This window comes from Perissodus microlepis, chromosome 1 (genome assembly GCF_051167445.1).
Source record: "Perissodus microlepis isolate ML-2025 ecotype Zambia chromosome 1, ASM5116744v1, whole genome shotgun sequence".
NCBI classification, from domain to species: domain Eukaryota; kingdom Metazoa; phylum Chordata; class Actinopteri; order Cichliformes; family Cichlidae; genus Perissodus; species Perissodus microlepis.
In genome coordinates, this window is record NC_140461.1 from 35,586,969 (window position 1) to 35,608,670 (window position 21,702).

Below are 21,702 nucleotides of genomic sequence, written 5' to 3' on the forward strand. Positions count from 1 at the left end.
GACACAGTCTCTGTAAGTTTTAGAAAAGTACACATTTCCACCTGTTGTCTAAAAGTCTGTTTTGAAAAAAGTGTTACGTCATCAGATCAGATTTAGTTTAAATCAGCTCACACGAAGTTAAGGGCGTTTGTGGATGCTGACTGTAAGCCATCGCCAGTGGTGCTTCACCATGAGTCATCATGACAATGGCTAAGTATGAAGCAAAGCCTCCAGTTTAATCCACTGAGGAATTTGGTGATATGCAGGGGGTGAGCTGTTGAAGCTCAAACTTTGAACACTATTGTCTGTTGTACATTTCAAAATTGTTTAAGAGCATTTTATTGAATCCTAGCTTAGAACACATCCAGACTAATCAAAGAGTCAAATTAAACTACATTTAGTCCAGCTTTCTTTACCGTTTGAAACCGATCTTCACTGTCAAACGTTCACATCTTCTCAAACAACATGTCAGGAGTGTGAGGTGTTTTCCCATTAAAGGTTCATCAGTGTTTGTCCATAAGCCTTGTTTTATTAACTGAGTCCTACAGTATAGTATAGTAAATATTCCAGCGCGTGGATGAGGCTGACAGCTGTAGTTTGAGTTAACGGTTAGCAAACATGTTAAATATAAAAATCATCTAAATTATATTATGTTTGTAAAGACACACATTTCCACAGATTAATAAAACTGTTGCTTTGATATTAACTGAATAAGAAAATGCAAAATGTCAGTCAGTTGCCTGAAGGAGGGCAGGAATCTGAGGAACCTGTCAAATAAGAGCTGCCAGTACGTAGCTTAGGTTTACAGAGTCTATTACCCAGATAGATGACTCAGAGTTTAGCTTAACTCTCTTTCTGAAACAGAACATATATATTTTCCCTCAGCTCACAGTTGACAAACTCAGAATTCCCACTCCTTCAACTCTCTGGACCCCAGATCTCCATTCAGGACCTCTTAAAACCACTTCCCTGTACAGGAAAATGGTTTTATAGTATGTGTATAAAAATGTGCGACAACCAACAAGACTCAAACTTTATTATTCCCTCAAGTGCTTTACATCAATCACTATAATGTACAAAATATCAGCTATACATAAACCATAGATTTCCCCATAAAAGTAGTTATTTTAACCAACATTCTCAATAAATACATATAAATACTAGTGCTTTCAGCATTACTCTCCTTAAAATGACGTTAACGCCATGTGGGGCTGCACGGTGTCAACGCGTTAGCACGGTTAGCTCGTTAAAGTGTTAGCGCCATGCAGCCCCACGCATGGGGTGATCCGCGCTAACTCGCTAACGGAGATTTGCCGCGTTAATGCGGTTATGGCGTTAACGTCATTTTAACGAGATTAACACTGACAGCAGTAATAAATACACATATAAAATCTTTACAGCTGTTTAGTACTCAGTAGATAAAGTTTTACCATCAAATCATTTTCTCAACCTGGAATCACAACAAAACCGCTTTAGTTTCATAAAGTTCATAAACACTGTGTGTGGAAATGATGACAGCTCTACACAAAGAAGTTACTCACTGCTGCTAAAAGCAGAACCAGGCGACACTTTGGGGTGTCTGGTGTTTAGCATGGGTAATTTGTGTTGCAATGCGGGGTTGAGTTCCTGAAATTTCAATGTTGAAACCATACAAATACATGATAATCAAGTGAATACTGATAACTAACCCCCAACCCATTAATGCACCCCCCCCCCCCCCCAAAAAAAAAAAGAAAAAAAAGAAAAACCTCACATTACCACTTTCTAATAAGGCACCACTTATCAGTGGGTTTATTTAGTGTCAATAAATCTTTTGCTAATGGCTTATAGAAAAATGATGTACACAAAGGCAGACTGCAGTAGGCACATAGTGTGAAGGCACTTTACTGGATAGAAGATAATCTTTAAGGTCTCCACTGTTTAAGTAGAATCATATTTTACAAACATCAGGCAGGAAGAAGTAGCAGGTACTGCTAGTTAGCAAAGCTAGGCTACATAGCCCTTAGCACCACTCCTATCTGCTCCTGTGCCGTAGCTAATGTTTGGTGCGCTTGTTGCGAGGCGACATCAAGAGCCTACCTTCTGCTAACCGTCACAACATTTTTAACATGGACAAAAAAAGCACATAGGTGAAAGACAAACACGTGCACAGGAAGTTTATTTCTCATTTTAAGCATAAAGATATAAAAAAATGTAAACATTAGCCTAGCTTAATGTTTATGTTTCTTAGCTTAAATAGCTGCTATGTTTCCTGCATTCTATTGTGAATAAAATACAGGTTCATTTACGTTTTAAATAGTGTCCAAACTTTCTTAGAACTTTGGTTGTATATGATGTTGTAATATTTATGACGCACCATGCAGAAACCAGGATGAAATCCAAAATTTCCAATTGTTTGTTTTCTTATATTTCCAGAGATTGTAAAACTTGCAGATTAACGTGCAACAGATTTCATATTTGTATAAGTCTTTTTTTTCTATGAAAACTTCAAACTGCATCTGTTCTTTAAATTCTTTTGGTTTAGTGATGTGTCGGTCGCAAACGAAATGGCTCTTAGAGCCGGCTCTTTGAAGTGAAGACGCGAGCCGGCTCCTTATCGCGAGCAGTGTTGCCAACTCCTCAGTAAGGAAAATCACTATTGGTTGTCCTAAAAGTCGCTAGAAGTCGCTAAATGACGTCATCGCCTAATTTGCATAATTGGTCATGCTAATCTAATTGTAACCTATGTTGTTGGAGAGAGAAATAACATCGTGGAAGAGACATAAAGTGAGTAAAAAACATACTAAATGCATTTAGAGTTTATTTAGAACTACAAATTAAATTTCTTTTAGCAATTATTGTTTTTTTTAACGTCACAATTCCAACCCTGCTCCTTTACCCGGGCTTGGACCGGCAAAAGTGACCCGAAATAGGCACTCTGGTGGAGTTACTTTGTGTGTGTGTTTATAAGTAGTTTTAAACCTTGTGATCCACAAAACAGCATAAGAGTAAAAGAAGAACTGACTGCGTTACAGCACCCGCTGCTTGTTGAGAGTAAAAGCGATACGCACTTTCATGTCTTTTTTTAAGGGGTCTGAAAACTCGCTAAATATAGCGACAAAGTCGTTAAGTTAGCAACACTGATCGCGAGCCGTGTTTTATATTTTTTTTTCTTTCTCTCACCCTCTCTCTCACACTTTTTTTCCGCTTCACTCCGCATGCGAGCCTTGTGCTTTACGCTGGGATGAGGGGGGAGGGGCGGTAGTTACACTCGCAGTAGCACAGGAACAGAGCGGGAGGGAGAGAGAGAGAAAGAGAGCCAGGGACAACATCGTCACATTAGAAAGGTATAGTAATCATCCACAACTATTTTCAGTTGCGGATGATAAAGGATTCAGAAAGTTTATTCATGCAGGCCCATATGACAGAGAATATGCATCTTCTTTTTTGTTTTCATAGTTTAATTTATATTTAATTGTGTTGTGGTTTGTAGTGTTTTGTGTTTTTTCACTTTCAATTTTTTAATGGAAAAAGCTGAAAATTTAAATAGTTAAAAGTTGAACTGTGAATAGTTGGTTTTTGTATTATAAGATTTATTTATTACATTTTATGTGGAGTGAATAAATAAAAGTATATTTACGGTGGCCCCTACAGACAAAGCATGTACAAACTCCAAAACACGTAAAAACTCCAAAACACGTAAAAACTCAGAAGCACATAAAAACTCAAAACACGTACAAAAGACAACAGAAGTGCTCCAGAATGCTAGGTGCAGTTTTGAGCTTTTGTTACCTAGTGGCTACACAAGCCAGGAAGTACCAACGACCGGATTTGGTGTGTGGTAGTAACAGGTAAATGAACATTTTTTTTTAATTATTTGAATATATATGAGTGCTTGTGTATAAATACACAAACAATACACATGCTTTCAATTGTGTAATTTAAGTGATCTAGGTAGCTGTTTTGGAAGTTCAGTTCATGCTAGAAATGTGTTTTGGAGTTTGTACGTGTTTTGTCTCTAGGGGCCACCGTAAATATTTATATATAAACATATATAAATAAAACCACTTTGTTTTTACATTAGTAATTCCTTTTGTGCATAATTTTATATTATTGTTAATAATAAATTAATTAAAGCAACAAAACAACCTGAAGAGCCGGTTCAGAGCCGAAAGAGCCGGCTCTTTTTAGTGAGCCGAACCGAAAGAGCCGGTTCTCTAAAAAGAGCCGGAAATCCCATCACTAATGCAAATGCTATTCATTTGTAGGCTACAAGAAGCTGTGAATTGACCACAATCCACACCCCGTTACAGCCCAAAGACAGAAAAGCTGCTAGCATCACCAGCAGGGGAGGTTTTTCTGGCTGTCTGACATAAATGATAGTGTCGATGGGATCTCCCTCCCACATCCAAGAGGTTTGCTGGGACAATGATGGAAGATAAGTTCTTTATTTGCAGTTTATGCATGAGAAACTACTTGATAAATTACATTTTACAGATGTAGCTTTGAGAGATATTTGCAGACAGTGAATGTTGGAATGTTCAGTTGTTCTTGATTGTGTCATTGCTTGACTGTTGTTGTCTCAGTCGGAGGTTTTGGCCGGTGTCTCCCATGCTGCGTCACATTTATATTGCAAGGTAAGATGTCAAAGAGCCGCAGTCGAGCATTAACTGGACGTAGCCCAAAACTAGAATGAATGCATTTTAGTTTTGTAGCTCTAATGCCATCAAAGCTTCTATAGCTGCAAAATGAATGGTCTGTTTTATGATAATGATTATACATTCAAACTTATAGTAGCTGATGGATTCAGTATGAATTCAGTCAATGAAGACAGAATGAATTACCAATGACATAAAAGGGTTTGTTGACTACCAGTTATACCTCTTTATAAATGGTGCCTATTAGAAAGTGGAGCCAGTCACTTTACAATAATGAAAATGGTTTATTAGTAATACTTTGTGATTTGCTTTTGTAGTTTGTACCATGATTTCTAATGCTAATGACATTATAACCTGAAGTGAATCTTATACCACCTGAAAGCCTGTTTATTTGTTGCCACATTTGTACAGAAAGTGCATTTGTGGGTTGAGCAGCAGAGTTCAGTATGTGGGTTGTGCCCATGAAAAACTTGCTAAATCTTCTCTTCCAATGCCAAACAAATTATTCTGCTGACTGATGTTTGATGTTGTGTATTGAATTGGATGACTGAAATCGAGACAAGACATATTTGCAATTTAAGAAGCAGGGGCCTCAGTAACATGTGGAAGCACCATACACAACCACAACAGCTGGTCACTTCCTTCTCGTGCGGGTCATTAGCTTGGTCACCCACTGCTGTGGGATGAGATCCCCTTCTTCAAGTTACATTTGTTACAAGTCAGCCAATGTCAAATTGTTTTTCAGCATGAAAAACAAGTTGATCTCACAAGTGTTCAGTGGGGTTGAAGTCAGGACTGCAGGCAGGCCATCCTCAACAAATCCACTCAAATTCTGGAGGCAGTCTCTCTGTGATCTCGGAGGATAGAGTTAGCTACTTGGCTGTGGAGATAAGGGAATGCCAGCTGTTTCAGGATCTCATCTCGATATCTCTCTGCATCCAATGATGACATTTTTCCAGTGAGGATAATACCGCCCCACAACATAACAACGCCTCCACCAAAAGCAGTCAGCATAGCATTCTCCATGTACACTTCGACCTAAGTGTTATGGGAAGAATCTGGACTCACTGCTGAATATAACTCTACATCTTCAGGTTCCAGTGCACAAGTTGCCAAAATCAACTCAAATAGGTCTGCTGGTGAAGAGCAGATATTAAAGCCCTATGCAGCAGGAGATGCATTTCTGTATTTCTGTAGAAGACCACTTCCTACGTGCTGACAGGGCGAGGAAACAGTTTTCTTGCGGTGTCGTCTTCTTGGAACGCACACATAGCAGCTTTTCTTTGACATCCCCTGTTATATGGAAATTGGCCTTCAATTTGGAGATTGTACTTGGACTTACTCAAAATAATGCTGCAGCTTGGTTTTGCGGAACACCAGATTGAAGTTGCCCTATGGCAGGGGTGGCCAACCAGTCAGAGACCAAGAGCCACTTTTTTTTACCGTGTTACCGCAAAGAGCCACATCATACGCATGGGCACACATGAACATCACCCATCCTTTCCTCCCTCTCTCTCTCTCTCTCTCTCACACACACACACACACACACAAAATACTCACATTCTGCTCAGCCAGATTTATTGTAAATGTCACACACCAACATGATAATGACAGAAATGGACTCCTACAGTACTAAAACCACAGGCCAGTCATTTTCAACAATTGTGTGCACTGTCTCACACACACAAACTCTCAGTTCAACCAAGTCCACAAACAAAAAATATAACAATCTACAATAGCATTTACTTTTACAATGCATGTTGTTTAGTGGGACTTCTGGCATTCCTTGCCTTGAACAATCCTCTTCAAATCTGGCTTGTATTCCGTTGTTGCCACTCGAAGCAATTCTTTCACATGAGTGTCAGTCAGAACAGATCGATGCTTTGATTTCACATGTTTTAGGGTAGAAAACACAGACTCGCAGACGTATGTTGACCCAAACATTGACAGTATCTTAAGCACAGCCCGTTTGACATTGGGGTATTTTTCCATTGGCACACTTTTCCAGAACTCAATGGTCCCTTCCCTTAAAGTAGGTTTCAATTGGTCCTCCTCACAAAGATCGATCATCTCCAACTCAGCCGCAGCTTCATCTGTGACTAGCGGGACTTTCAAACAGCCGGTCTCTGCATTAAATGGGTCAACGAGGAACGTAATCTGTGGCCTTTTCAATTGTAGATCATGGAACCGGGTCACAAAGCTTTCGTGCAAGTTTTCAATCAGCGTTGCATATCTGGCTCTTTGCTTACTCAGGGCAGCGCTGGCGACTTGCCCGCTGGCTTTTAGCAGAGTGGGAAAATGCATTAAATCTCCCTTTTGAATATGTGTCTTGAACAGCTTCAGTTTGTTGACAAACGCAAACACACTTTGCACCAGGTCAGGCAGCATTTTTAACTTACCCTGCAGGGTCAGGTTCAGTCTGTCCAAGTGACACAGCATGTCGACCAAAAAGGCCAGATCCATAATCCACTTGAGGTCCGAGAGCTCGGGATAGTCCTTGTCCTTCTCTTCCATAAACAGTTTCACGGCATCCAAAAGCTCAAAGAAGCGAGAGAGTACCTGGCCTTTTGACAGCCACCTCACAGTGAGATGAGATTCTTGAATTGCCTGTGGTTAAGCGCATGTGTGCGGATATAGTTGACGATTTCCATCACAGGCTTCATGACATTATCTAAATTCAATGATTTAGACACGAGTTGCTCCATGTGGATGATGCAGTGGAAATTCCAAAAGTCAGGAATAGTTCGGTCAGCTTTGCACAGCCCCACAAGCCCGTTCACAGATCCCATCATGGCTGGTGCTCCATCCGTGGCTATTGCAGTTAATTTCGTTATGGGCAGATTTGCTTTTTCTAATGCAGCCATCATGGTTTCTTTCACATCTATGCCACGGGTTCTGTCTTTTAATGGCACAATATCCAGGAGTTCTTTGATCACACAATCGTTTGACACAGACCGTGCAAATATTGCCAACTGAGGCTTGTCTTGTATATCACAACTCTCATCCAATGCGACACTAAAATACTCACATGCTTGAAGGTCAGAGTGCAACTGTGATTCAATAGCTGTGTTAATGTCCGATATTCTGTGTTCAACAGTGTGGCGGGACAGTTGGACGTCTGATACCATGCGTTTTAATTTGTCGTTTTCAGGAGACAAAATTTCAACAACGTCACTGAGGCATTTTTTAACGAACTCCCCTTCATTGTATGGCTTTTTAGCCCGTGTAATGTTCCAAGCCAGCTGATAGGATGCGAGCGTTATGGTCTCTGACCGCTTCGTAAATTTTTGGAAAAACTGTATCTGCTTTTCTGCCTGACTTTTCAATGTGGCCAACTCGTGCTTGCGAAGTTCAGTCCCTTTTGGAAATTCCTGGTCGATGTTAGCATGGAGTGAGCTGAAGTGGCCCTGAAGATTTGAAGCTTTGAAATGCGCTAATGATGTCTGACATATAAGGCAGAATGGCTTGCCATTGCGTTCAACAAAAAAATATAAACTATCCCACTCTGTTAAAAACGTCCTGTGTTCATCTTCATATTTTCTTTTTGCTGTGCATTTTTTCCCTGCCATTTTAAGGGCCAACTTGCTCCTACTGGGAAACTTTGCGGTATTTTCATCTCACACACATGGCCATTTGATGAAAATACCGTATTGAACTCAAGCGAAGCGAACGCGTACATTTTAAAACAACAACACAAAAAAAAAACCAAAACACAAACACAAACTTTGATATGAATGTAAGAGCCGCATGAAACCAGGCAAAGAGCCGCAGGTTGGCCACCCCTGCCCTATGGCATGGGTCCTATTCAGATCAGTCAAATGTGGCACTTTCAAATAGTGACACTAACTGACCCTGGCAGCCGGGTCCATGGTGCTGCAGATCACCACCAACTGAGCACCTAGGGCAGCAGAAGCTCAAAACAAGAGTCAATAATAGAAAAGGCTGTTTGGCATTGGGAGAGAGGATTTGGCAAGTTTTTCTTGAGTACATCCAATAAACTCAAATCTGCTGCACAACTCACAGAAGCAGTTTCCTAACAAATATGGCACCATTTGTTAGGAAATAAACAGGCTTTCTAAAGGTATAAGATTTACTTTACAACAAATAAATTCGAAAACAAAAATGTGTCTTTTTTTGTGATAAGCTTAGTTAACAGTTTGAAAACTGAAGTTTTTGGCCTGTGGTGGTGTTCCCTCACAAAAGTTCAGTGGGGCAAGAAACTCAAAGAGTCAGAACAGATTATTTAGATTGGCGGGTCCATATAGGAGGTTTCTATGAGTCCAAAGAGGGTCTGATGTTTTTTTAACGATGATGTCTTTAAAAAAGAAATTAATTTCTCAGGTAAACGTTGGAAAGGTTTCCTTAAAAACCTTTCCAACGTTTAGAAGGGGAAAACGTTGCTCTTTCATCACCTGTTCGGTGCTGTGTTGCTACATTTATATGCAAACTGTTACACACCGCACAGACTGTAACGCATCGGATCTCAACCTCGCCTAGTGAAACACTGACTGCTCGTGTTTTTTGCCCCGCTGGACTTGAGGTCATACTGGCACTGTGATCTCTTCAATTCCTGTAATGGGGACTGTAATAGTCTAATGGGCACAATTATAAACCAAAAATGTGTTAGTGTTATTGGAAGACCTTATCTCATCTTTAATACTTGGCCCACACTGGTTCCAAGTGTATGTTTGGTATCCAGTTAATTCCGCTGGAACTGTAGTGTAGTATACTCACAGTAGAAGACAAATACTTCTGGATGCTTGAGTCAGTTCTTTGAGGTTGGGCAGTAGTCCACAGATGTTAAGCGTGCCATTGTCTGCTGAGACTTTGACTGTAGGCATCCAGGAAAGCAAACAGCATTCTGCTCAGTCCTTTCAGACTCCAGTTTGACCTCTGACCTCTGCTGTCAGTGCTCCTGCTCCTGGCTTCCTTCCTGTTTTTCTGAACTAGCGTTCTCTGGGTGCTGTTCGTTGGTCTCCTGCCCATCATCAGCCTCTCTTAAAGGGGCTGCCGGGTCTCTGACAACACTTTCCATCTCTACCTCCCCCTCCAGCTCCTCCTCTGTCTCCTCCTCCACCCGGCCCACAGTGTCTGGGATGATCTCCACTTCAATGTCTGACGAATCTTCACTCTCCTTGAACCACACAGTCTTTTGGCCCTCCTTCCTCCGCTGCTTGGTCAGGATTGACCTTGTACCATATTCATCCTCATCTTCTCTGCCCCTCCTGGAGGGTCTCACTGAGGGACTCCCCTTAGGGATGTGATTAGTATAGATGCCACATGAAGAACAGTGGTGGCTCCGCCTCTCTAGGGGTATGACGCGGCCCCGGGCCTGGGGGAAGGTGCTCCTTCTGGGGAGAACGTTGTTCCAGCGTCTGGCTCCCCGACGGCTCAGGTCCCCCTCATTCTGGAAGCCATCATTGGTGTACTGCAGGGAGTCTCTGTGGCCACTTCGGGGCTGGCCGGACTGCAAACATGGGCTCAGGCACTACAGTCAGGAGAGAGGTTCCTCATTAATAAAGCAGTTAATGCCTGAGGTACTGCCATTGCACTACCTTCAGTCTGTCTCTGAAGTCTAAACAATGGAGGTGTCTTTTTATACTTTATCATATAGCCAATAAAGGCTTCGAAGGCTTTCACTTGATCTATGAATAAGTGGGCCAAGCAGAAATGCAGTTTATCTAGTCTCCAATAATGAATTCCATGTTATTATATTACATATGTACAAAAATAACCACTATTTACTTTAATAGTGTAATGTGCAGTAACAATGTTACCACTTTTAAAAGCTTAGTTTCAGGCTGAGCCAAATTCTTTCTTTGTCACAGTCACAAATTATCCAAAATGTTTGTGTTTCAGTTTTGCTGAATGAAATCCTGGTATTTTATGAGAAACTACATATTCAGTGTAAACGACTGTACGGGTGGTTAATGAGTCAGCCAGTTTGCTAATGTCTGAAAACCAAACTCACTCTCATCTGAGAGGCAGGTGGTTCAAATCATTATAAAAAACCCAGAAGCCACTAAGTCATAGGACCTACACTGGCTACACCACCTGTTTTTTTTACCTTATCATTGACTGAGACAGTGCCATCCAAGAAAGAAGATCCTGCTTCAACATCTTCAATCTTGACTAAAGTTTATAACTGACTACACTGACAAAGAAAATATGTTTTAGAGGGAAAATAGAGTTGTTTTACTGCAATTAGGAAAGGAGAGACCTGCAATGCAAAGAAAACTGTAACAACTGTTAAACATGGTGATGGCAACATCGGGCTCTGAGGCCAGTTTGCTGTCAGTAGAACTGGTATATTTTAGGTGGACTAGCACACAATTCATCAGCATAGCCTCAAACCATCTGTTGAAACTTACTTGAAACTCACATCACAAGCCTTTGAAAGATATTTGGACTTTTTTTTAAAATCAGCTCCTATAGTAACGACTCCACCTGACAGTTAAATATCTGATGAAAATTATACCCAAAGCTTGTTGTCAAGGTTGATTCTTGCTAAGGGACATTTTTTACAGTATATGTATACTGCAAATGTTAACTTTGACACTTTGTTTACTTTAGAAAACAATAAATCATTTGTATGATGTGTGCTGTGAGATCAGAAAGAAGGAAAGACTGAAAGCCTGATATTGTCTGTTACACTCGTTTACATGATGTCCAAGATGGAAAGCAGTGAGGAAGAATTAAAGATTTGTAAACTTATCATCTTTTCACCGGTTTAAAATATTTCCATTGCCAAACCGACTAACCTCACATAGTTTGTCCACACCCGTATTTCCCTTCCACAAGTGGGAAACTAAGAAGCCAATAACAATCAGGCAAAGGATCAGCAGAGCTGCCATGATCAAGCCCAGAAGCGCCATGTCACCTGGACGATAGCCGATGTTTGAGGGAGATGGGCTGGCTAAATCTGCACAGGAAGAAAAGCAAAGGACTTAAGGTTAAAGGAATGATTATTATTAAAGCTATGATTTCCTTTAACTTTGATTAAAAATGAACAAATAACACAGTGCCCATTTTAAATTTAATTTTGAAGAATAAACAGTTTTGTGTTCCCTCCTTGAGAGGTAATAATATATCATATTTTAGGTTCATTTGAAATCATTAGTATAAAAACTGTTTTTTATAAAGATTTAGTAATGTTTTTAGTGATTTCGTTTTTACTGATATGACATGAAATTAGAAACAGGAGAAATAAGGTGAAAGTTTTTCCAGTCCGAAGTCTCACCAGGTATGACCTGAACTGAGAGGGCTGCAGTTCCAAACTCCCCTGTTGTCACATCCACTGCTCGGAGCTGCAGACAGTAAAAGTTTAACAGCTTACATAGTGTCAAGAACCAGGAAGTCTTTGCTCTCATTGTGCCATGACGTCTTAAAAAGTCACCTGAAGAGCGAAGGACTCTGTCTTCACAACTCTTTTCAGTATCACGAAACCATCAGAGGTCACATTGACGTAGCTGCTGTACTGAACCTCGTATTTGACATCTGGATTCACACCCTGACAAACAAAGATTTTATCTTGTTAGTTTAGCATTAGTTGTGCATTTAAAGCTGCTTTAAGTGATTTCTAACCAGCAGGAGGTAGAAAATAATGACCAGCAACAGCTTGCACAATAAACGTAATTGTGATCGCATACCTTTTTAACTGTACAGGGGTTAATCATCATTAGCTCCGGCATGCAAAATAAACACCTGCACATTTTTACAAGTACTCTAGTACTCCTGTACATTTAAATCTGTATAATCTACTACACTGGAAACAGATTTAGTATGTTCTTCCTGTAAGCGGTTCTTTCAGCCAGGGTTAAATAAGAGCAAGAACTTTAAGTTATTCTTCTCTGTATGACTTTATCAGACTCTGACATGGTTGTGGAGGAATTTTGCCCCACTTTTCTCTACTTGTTGTTTCAGGTCACTGAGGCTTTAATTTCACACAGTGCTCTTAAGGTCCTGCTGAATTCCAATCAGCTAAAAGTCCGGCCTGGAATGTGGCACTGCAACACCTCGATTCTTCCATGTTCAGCCATTCTGTTGTCCTGTTACATGACCTAGACTGTAGTCTAATAAATAGCTGTTCTATTATTATTACACGCTTTATGCTTGGGATGAATTTGGGTTAGCATCCACCTGAATGGCCCAGACCAGCAAAATGCCAAAACAAATGATTTCCTCGTAGCACGTGTACCTGACAGTCGGTCGCTCTCTACAACCCTTCCATGTGTAAATCAGCAGCATCCATAGCTGACCTTTTCAGTTAACTCAGTAGGGGGTTACTAATGGTTTTGCTTATTGTAGCTACAACCAGCCAAACATCAGGGTTAGGCTTATAACATATACTATAATAATTAGCTTTGATTTCAAAGAGCGCTCACACTGGCGAAGTCTTCGTCCCGTGCTCGGACCCTGAAGGGTCGGTTGGTGTTTCGGTCTCGGAGGATCATGGTCTCAGGCACAGAGTTGCTGTAGATAAATCCTTCATATCGCTCCCTTTCAAAACGAGGAGGACTCCTGCTCTTCTTCATCACATCAATGGTAACCTGTGTCACCGCAAACTGATCTCTGTTGGTCACCTGTGATGCCTGATAGTAAAAACAAATATCTAGTTGCTGAAAATCTGTATTTTCTTTATATTATTTGACAAATGTATATAATATTTGTTTTACCAGGATAGTGAGAGTTATTGGACCAACAATATCAGCAGCTTTGGTCATTGTGATGTTCCCCGTTTCTTCATCAATCTGAAATATATTTCCTTCGTTTCCTACAGATAAAGGAAAAAAACACATAAAGACAAATAAGAGCATTTTCTTTATGCTGCCCTACAAACCAGCAGAATAAGCTTACTTTATTATTTAACCACGACCTGAATCTGACTTATTGAAATTTGACCTCATTAACAGAATGGTGCCATGAGAGCATGTACAAAAACAAACTAAGCAACAGTGATTGCAAAGTGGGTGCAATCACTCGGTCGTTGCTAGCCTCTAAATGGCACCAGGTAATGATGATTTACTTATTTTTTTCTTCTGAGCTTCTTATATCACACGATTAAAATGAACAATTAAAAATAAATGGAAAGGATTAAAAGCATTTTGATAACTACTTTTAGTAGTAGAGCCTTCAAATTTCTATCAGTTCAATTCAATTCAATTTTATTCATACAGCGCCAAATCACAACAACAGTCGCCTCAAGGTGCTTTATATTGTAAGGTAGACCCTACAATAATACATACAGATGATAACAAGTAAGACTGGTTTCTGAGTTTCACAGCTGGGGTGGACAAGGCTAAGCATCAGGCTTTCAAATGAATTAAAAGTCTGTCTGGGTCTTTGGTTGATTAATAGGCTGGTGTGAAAAATTGCTGCCACACCGCCCCCTCGGCCTGTGCTTCGAGGTTTCTGGTAGTTAGAATGACTCGGGGGTGTTGATTCATTTAAACTAACATAATCATCCTGCTGCAACCAGGTTTCTGTAAGGCAGAGTAAATCGATTTGTTGATCAATTATTAAGTTTAATAATCCACATTTCACTGTTTTACTCTTTGGTTCAGATGTGGATGCTGTATTGTTCTTTCTTTGTGATTGTTTATGTTTAAGTTGTTTGTTGCTGGTTTTTAGTTTGTTTTTTGTCTGTTTGGGAGCTGACACAGTCTCTATGGAGATGGGTTTTGGGGGGTAGCAGGAGGAGAGAAGCTGCAGAGAGGCGTGTAAGACTGTATCAGTCTGTCTATATGTGATAATCAGTTTAATAAGCACACCAAACTGAAACTGTTGAGTGTAAAACTCGGGTCCTCCAAAGGTTTTGTATCCGACCTCGTAATATTCTGTAGCTGATCTGCTCGCTCTTGTTCTTGTCTCCATCCTTGGCAAACACAGGTCCAGGTTCCAGCACCAGCGGGCCTTCCTGAAGGTGAAAATCAGTATGTATTCATTTCAATTCAATTCAATTCAATTCAATTTTATTTATATAGCGCCAAATCACAACAAAAGTCACCTCAAGGCACTTCATAGATACAGAGAAAAACCCAAAAACCCAACAATCATATGACCCCCTATGAGCAAGCACTTTGGCGACAGTGGGAAGGAAAAACTCCCTTTTAACAGGAAGAAACCTCCAGCAGAACCAGGCTCAGGAAGGGGCGGGGCCATCTGCTGCGACCGGTTAGCTGTTATCGTGTGTCCTCCACACTGACTGATTTCACAAGTCATTACCGTTAATATTACTATCACTGAATAAATACTGGCAAACACAACATGTAAAAATCACCAAAATTTGCATCGTCCCCATGTCATTGGATCTCATTTCAGGTTTTAGCCTGTAATGTTTGGCCCTACAGTGGAACCTGAGCAAGTGTCCTCCCTCACAGATAAACCAGTGCTGAGGTTTCCCTGAAAGGCTGAGATGTCATGATGCTGGTATCTTAGGATCACTATGATCACCAACACACGCAAGCACTGCTCTGATGATCATTTTATTACCCTGACATTTTGTTTGCACACCTGTGTGGTGTTTTGGTGCCCAGCACAGAAGTGCACATCTGCCATGGTCTGTCAAATAAAGCAGCTCGAAGCTGATAGTTCTTATTTCATAGAAACTGTGTGACAGACTGCTGTGATGAACATCAGAACGAACCCTCAGAGCTTCGATGGAAACATTTCTGAAAATGTTTAATCATTTACATTATTCACTCCCTAGATAACAAATGTATTTAAAACAGCATGAAGGTTATTGTGACCCTCAAATGTCTGTGCAGTGTACAGACTTAAGACACTTTGTCCTGTTTCCTGTGTATTTGATTTTTCTGTGTAGCAGCTAAAGTAACAGTGTTTGCCTGGATGTGCACACTCTTTGTCCAAAGTAGCACAGACTGGTATACATTTCATATAGTCGTGAAACTGTACTTGGTTGAATAAAGAATATGTTTTATACAGAAAACCAGTTTTTTAGATGATAAATGTGTTTTCATGACATCATATCAAATATGAACTTCCCCTGTATAATAAGGTTTTTAACCTTTTTTCTATATGAGCTAGAATAGCACGATGGCTCTTGCATAATTAAAATAAGGCCCAGAGATGTCAGCCGTGTGAGCGACTTCCTGTTCAGGTGAAGCGCATTTCTTTTCTTGCTGTGATGTAAACGCCAGAGTCAGACCCCACCTGTTTCTCTGTGAGGTTGACTTTGCCTCTGTAGCCACTGCTCACACACAGTTTAGCATTTCCTAAGTTTGTCCTCGTGCATGGCTGAAACCACGGGGGCCGGTTGTCCACATCCTTCACACGCACTGTGATGGTGGCCACAGAGGTGAAGAATGGCTTGTTGGAAGCTGAACCGTTGAACGTATCCTGTAAGAAGCAGACTTCAGACTGGTTTTTACAGAAAAAGCAGATCCTTGCTGGATGTTTTCATAAGTCATTACTGTACCTGCACGTGTAAGACCAGCGAGATCTTTTGTACAACATCGTAGTCCAGGACGGTTTTCACAAGAATCTTTGGAGTATTGACGTTTTCCAAGCGGAAATACTTGTCCTGAAGAAAACCGACAGAGACAGATCAGCTGATCTCACTTGGATTTTGTGGCCTGAAGCCTGAACAAAGGCTACGCTCAAAGGTCCATCAGAGGTTAGCAATTGAGGGAACCTTTACACTTTTCTTCCTGTTGTTAATAATGAAGCTTTAGTCATAGACATAATTTTGTCCAAGAGAAGTTGATTCATGTGGAGCCTGGGCCTCACAGATCAGTGTGATGTAAACAAATAGCAGATGCATGTATTCCATTCATTCGTCTAAATGCGTCCGAACTTCATCATAGTCATTTGGACATAGTTTGTCTTGTCTTACTGTTGTTGTCTCCAAGCGATAATACAGCGGCTGTGAATCAACATCTGTGGCTTCTATCAGACCAATACTGGAGTTGACCGGAATGAGCTGCAGGACATAAAATGGTTCAAAGAGGAAACACAAACACATGTTGTTCTACAAGCATGAAAGAGCAGTGCAGCCCACCTCATTCACATCCAGCACATAGTGGTTCTGAGCAAAGTTGGGGGGGTTATCATTCACGTTTTCAACCAAAACCTCGACGGACTCGTTCACCTTGAGGAGAGAGAAGCAGCTCAGCTTCAGTCAAACAGTGAGAACACAACAACGCATCGAGGCACTACTCCTAACAACACAACGACACAACAGCACTCAAGCCTTATAAACATGCTCTGTGGGCGGTGTCAAACTAGGAGACAGATTTAGAGTGTGACACGCATTTTCTGTTTAACTTGTTAAACAGAACAAGTTAAACAGAAAATGCAATATATAATTTTTACATTTATAGACACAAGTCATTACTTACAGCAATGATAAACATTTTTAAAAAGTAAAAAATAACTGTTCATTTCCATTTTTATAATCATCTAGTTTTTCTTGCCAAAGTCACACGGGGTCACTGGTGATGGGGCAAAAAGAGCCGGTGCAGCTCTGGAGCTGAAGAACCCTGACAGGTGGAGTCCCTTACATGAGAACATAATGTTGGCATTAGGTGTGTACAGGTGACCTGATGTCCTGACTTTCAGATTCATTTCCCCCAGACTCGGTTCATTTGCTGACTTCTGTCTGTTTTTAATGTGATGACTCTTACTCACAGATCTAGAGCCAGCTCTGCTGCACTTTATCCACACCATCAGAGTCGCGCTGGGCAATGACTAATAAAGAAACAAAAACAGATACATGGGACGCGCCTACTGCAGGAATATTCTGAAATATTATTAGCTGTAAAAGAATACAAATAAATGTTCATAATGATATCATTACAGTACATGCTCATATAACCTAGGTCAGGGGTGTCAAACTCCAGGCCTCAAGGGCCGGTGTCCTGCAAGGTTTAGATCTCACCCTGGGTCAATACACCTGAATCAAATGATTAGTTCATTACCAGGCCTCTGGAACTTCAAGACATGCTGAGGAGGTCATTTAGCCATTTGAATCCGCTGTGTTGGATCAAGGACACATCTAAAACCTGCAGGACACCGGCCCTCGAGGCCTGGAGTTCGACACCTGTGACCTAGGTAGTCCTGAAAACACTTTATAAACTTTCTGCATACCACATTCTAATATCCAATTCCAAAAACTGATCACATATCTCTTATATACATTATTTGTGTTTCATACATCACCTCATAGTCCAGGCCTTTCTTTACCATGAGGGCGTTTCCTTTCAGGTAGAATAAATCTTCAGGGTTCACTGTCACTGTCAGAGTCACATCACTGTTGGAGCTGATTTTGGCCACCTGGACGTCAGCCGTGTTGTTTTCTGACACTGGTATGGGGCCAGGGGGCACTGTGCAAACTGGGAGAGCATAGGTGACAGAAACATGTGCAGTGATTGAGGTTTTACAGCAGCAAAATGGTAAATGGCCTGTATTTGTATAGCGCTTCACACAACCTGTCCTCCACACATTCACACACTGGTGATGGCAAGCTACATTGTAGCCCTGGGGCGCACTGACAGAGGCAAGGCTGCCAGACACTGGCGCCACCAGTAGGCAAAGGGTGAAGTGTCTTGCCCAAGGACACAACGACCGAGACTGTCCAAGCCGGGGCTCGAACCTGCAACCTTCCGATTACAAGGCGAACTCCCAACTCTTGAGCCACGATTGCCCAACACACAGAGAGAGCTCAGGAGGCTACGCTGTGGCTTCATCACTCCCTGCTAATGTGTCCCTGCTAAAGTCTGCAGATCACAGACACAGATGTGTATATGATACAGTCACCTGATGGACTTTACTCTAAAATAAATTAAGCTTTTGCCAGCGCCCATTGTTTTCTGAGATGGTAAACCTTTGTTTATTTGCACTTTAATGTCAAAGGTTAATCATCAACTCGTAGAATACAAGCACTTCCTCTTTGATCAGTCGCTCCTTTTATGAGTCACCACAGCGGCTCATCTGCCTCCATCATGTCTTAAATCCTCTTCTGTCCTCCTTCACTGCATCTTTTAACCTTCCCTGTGGTCTTCTTCTCTTTGCCTTCACCATCATTTGTCCACCATATCCACTATCCCTCCTCTGCACATGTAAAAACCATCTTTGCTTCTTAAACTTTGTCTCCAGATTTCTGGACCTGAGCTCTTCCTCTTGACCATCTTAGCATCTTCAACTCAGCTCTGCCTCCTGTCTTTATGTCAGTGCCACTGTGTCCAACTTTGCATCACAGGTCTTATAAATCTTCCCTTTCACTATCCTTCTGTCACAAATGATACTGACACTCCTCTTCAGCCACTCCACCTTGCCTGCACTCTTTTTCACCTCTCTCGAGCCACTAGTCGCAGCTTCACTTTTCAACCTTCCCTCTTATTCAGACACATGCCTGTGTGTAGAATACACACACACACACACACACGACTGGCTTGCACACCGGGGCTTAGGATTGTGCTTTGTTTAAGCCACATGCTAAAATATGCACATTTTCAGAAAATATAGAACATTTTCTTACTTGTGTTATTCGTTTAAGGCCTGATAGTTTTTCTGTGAAAACCTTTTATATCTGGGTGGTCCATATTTGTTAAAATTCCCCACAAAAGCGGCAGACATCAACCTCATCCTAAACTTATAGATGCCACTGATGAGCTTGTGGATGTTAAGAGGTTAAATTACAGGAAATACTTCTAGTAATGATGATTCTGAACATTTAGAAGTATTAAGATGTAAACATAGTTCTAAATACAGTAAATATAGAAATATTAAAACCCCAGTTCTGAAAAAGCTGGAGCACTGTGAAAACGTCCTAACGTTAGCTCGTTTACTCGGTAACAGTTCCAGAGATCATTGTCTGCTGTCTGCTCTCATCAAGCCGGGACAAAGCCTTGCATGTTTCAGCAACACAATGCTAAACCTCGTACTGTAGCTGTTATAATAGCATGGCATTGCAGTAGAAGAGTCTGAAGTGGCCCGCCTGCAGTTCAGACCTTTCACCAACTGAAAACCTCCGTCCCAAAAGTTCAGCAGTTCATATCCTAATTTCCTCACATGTTTCAGGAACAGCGTTAAAAGAAGAGGAGATGCTGCACAGAGACAAACATAGCCCGGCCCACAGGTTTTGTGACGTGTTGCTGTCATAAAATTCAAATTTACCTTTTTTTACATTTTGTCATTTGAAACATTTGCTTTTCTCTGTTCTACTGTGAATAATGTATTGGTCTCTGAGATTTGTAAATCATTACATTCTGTTTTTATTTATCTGTAACTCACACAGCATCCAAGCTTTTTGGGATAAAAATCTTAAATCAATGTAAAAACTGAGAAAAAATGTTTTACATTAACCCAAGGGATCTAAATGTTCACAGCTACATTAGTAGCTCCTGTGATGGTTCACATCATACTGTGATAATACGATCTGTGAACAAAACAATGTTATTACCAAAAATAGTGGTTAGTTACATCAGGAACTGTACAGCATGTACAAAATATATCTAACAAATTAAATCAGTCCTGAGCATGGCATTGGTTGGTTTCCACCTTAAGGTTCGCCCATGATGTGACCGTATCACTTGGCCTAAGGATTTGTGTGCCTGGCACTTTGATCATATATTATTCCTGGACTCTTCCTTCTCTTTAGTTTTGAGATTTTTTTTCAACATACGGCACAAAAACACAGTTAGCCGGACCCCTTCAGGCCTCTCAATAAAGAAACAAGAAAATATGCACTTCTCTTTTTTAGGTGTGAGTTTGAGAGGACACAAAAAGGGTGACGATCTCTTCTTCAAGGATGAAAAACTGCCCCCACACACATTCTGTCCACAGATTATCATCCACAGGTCCTCATCCAGCCCCACATCACCGCCCTTCACAGAAAACAAAGCTCCACTCACTTCTTTGAGCCAGACAAAGGTTATAAAGGCAGACTGCAATGAAGCATCCAAGGACAACGTCTACAGGTTTGCGCTTCGATTTCAGTTCCATGTCCTGATTTCAGCAGCAGCAACAAATGAAGTCCCGAGGAGGATGAGGAGCCCCGTGGTACCAGCTGGTACTCGTCAGCATAATGCCCCGTTTGTGCTGCTCCGAGAGTGGGAGTAGACTACAGTCGCAATGTTTGTGACTTCATCTTACGGGCACATATTGCATTAAGCGCCTGCCAGCAGAGGACTCGCAGCCTCCCACTAAAATACTTGCATCTCTTTTAGCTGGACTGGTCATTCTGTACTGGTGCCCCTGTTTTTTTCTGGGAGAAATCCAGCAGAGGAAACTGGAAACTTTTCTCATGCATTGATATATTTTAGGTAGACAGGCCTTTCAATTTGCTTCTTTGTATGACTCACTAGTGATGACATACTAAATATACATGCATATAGTTACATAGTATTCTGCATATACACACACATACAGTATTATGCACATCTTTTAGGGATTACGTGGGGAGTAAGGAGGTTAGTTACAGGAGAAGTTGCATCTTGGAGAACTTGAACTTTCAGACCTTCTCTGCACACTCACTGCAGTCTCTATGATGAGTCCTGAGTCAGAGCTCAAGGCTCTGAGAAGCCAAGCCATCTGCTTGAGGGCTGCTTAAAACGGTTTCTCAAGAACCTGCCTGAGTGTTCAGACTCTTTAGGTGGTAGCCATACCATGTAAAGCAGAAATGTGGTTGGTCCAGATGCCCATGGCAGTGGACCTTGTACCAGATTGTTTAATGCAATCTTGGAGATTAGGAAGATGCCAGAGCAACGGAGAAGTTTACTGGTATCGATTTTAATTCATTAGCCTGTCGTTAGTTTTTGGCACAAACCTGGGATGGCTAAGCATCCTTAGGCCAGATACTTAAACCCAAGTTCATCGGAGTAAAGCACTTAGATGAAGAAAAAAGTGCTCGTATGACAGAGTGTGAATGAGGCATGTTGTATAAAAAAGTGCTTTGTAAGAATCCGTCCATTTGCCACATGAAGAACGCGGCTGCTGTCCAGAGCTGTAGTACCTACAGAGGATAAAGCTGATGAGCTATACGATGACGCTATGGGAAAGAATTGTTTATGTTGGCTGAGAGGTGATGATGACAGTCCCAAGAAAGAGCACTTCAGATGTTGCTTTG

General features: G+C 41.1%; 1 protein-coding gene across 2 annotated transcripts; it reads right to left on the reverse strand.

Annotated features, from left to right (window-relative positions):
- Positions 1 to 998: 998 nt before the first annotated feature.
- On the reverse strand, positions 999 to 20,690 carry cdhr5a (cadherin-related family member 5a). 2 transcript variants are annotated; one of them, XM_084916058.1, is made up of 14 exons: positions 20,489 to 20,690; positions 17,796 to 17,968; positions 17,265 to 17,324; positions 16,636 to 16,725; positions 16,471 to 16,557; positions 16,054 to 16,158; positions 15,789 to 15,974; positions 14,442 to 14,532; positions 13,292 to 13,389; positions 13,001 to 13,207; positions 12,013 to 12,126; positions 11,857 to 11,923; positions 11,378 to 11,538; positions 999 to 10,104 (listed from the first exon to the last, which is right to left on the reverse strand). In XM_084916058.1, exons 1-14 carry the CDS (start codon positions 20,577 to 20,579, stop codon positions 9,523 to 9,525), a joined length of 2,112 nt encoding a protein of 703 aa, XP_084772184.1. In that variant the 5' UTR covers positions 20,580 to 20,690; the 3' UTR covers positions 999 to 9,522. The 2 variants fall into 2 exon arrangements, with proteins under 2 accessions (XP_084772184.1, XP_084772273.1); XM_084916147.1 differs by lacking the exons at positions 17,796 to 17,968; positions 20,489 to 20,690 and adding an exon at positions 17,555 to 17,784.
- Between the last annotated feature and the right edge of the window lie 1,012 nt (positions 20,691 to 21,702).

Bases quoted from the DNA above. Each gene is read 5' to 3' on its own strand.
- cdhr5a (XM_084916058.1), bottom strand. From the start codon at position 20,579: ATGGAACTGAAATCGAAGCGCAAACCTGTAGACGTTGTCCTTGGATGC. The intron at 16,726-17,264 runs GTGAGTAAGAGT...TCTCTCCTCAAG, and splicing joins GCAGAGCTGGCTCTAGATCT to GTGAACGAGTCCGTCGAGGT. The intron at 12,127-13,000 runs GTGAGCGCTCTT...TTTGTTTGTCAG, and splicing joins GGGACGAAGACTTCGCCAGT to GGTGTGAATCCAGATGTCAA.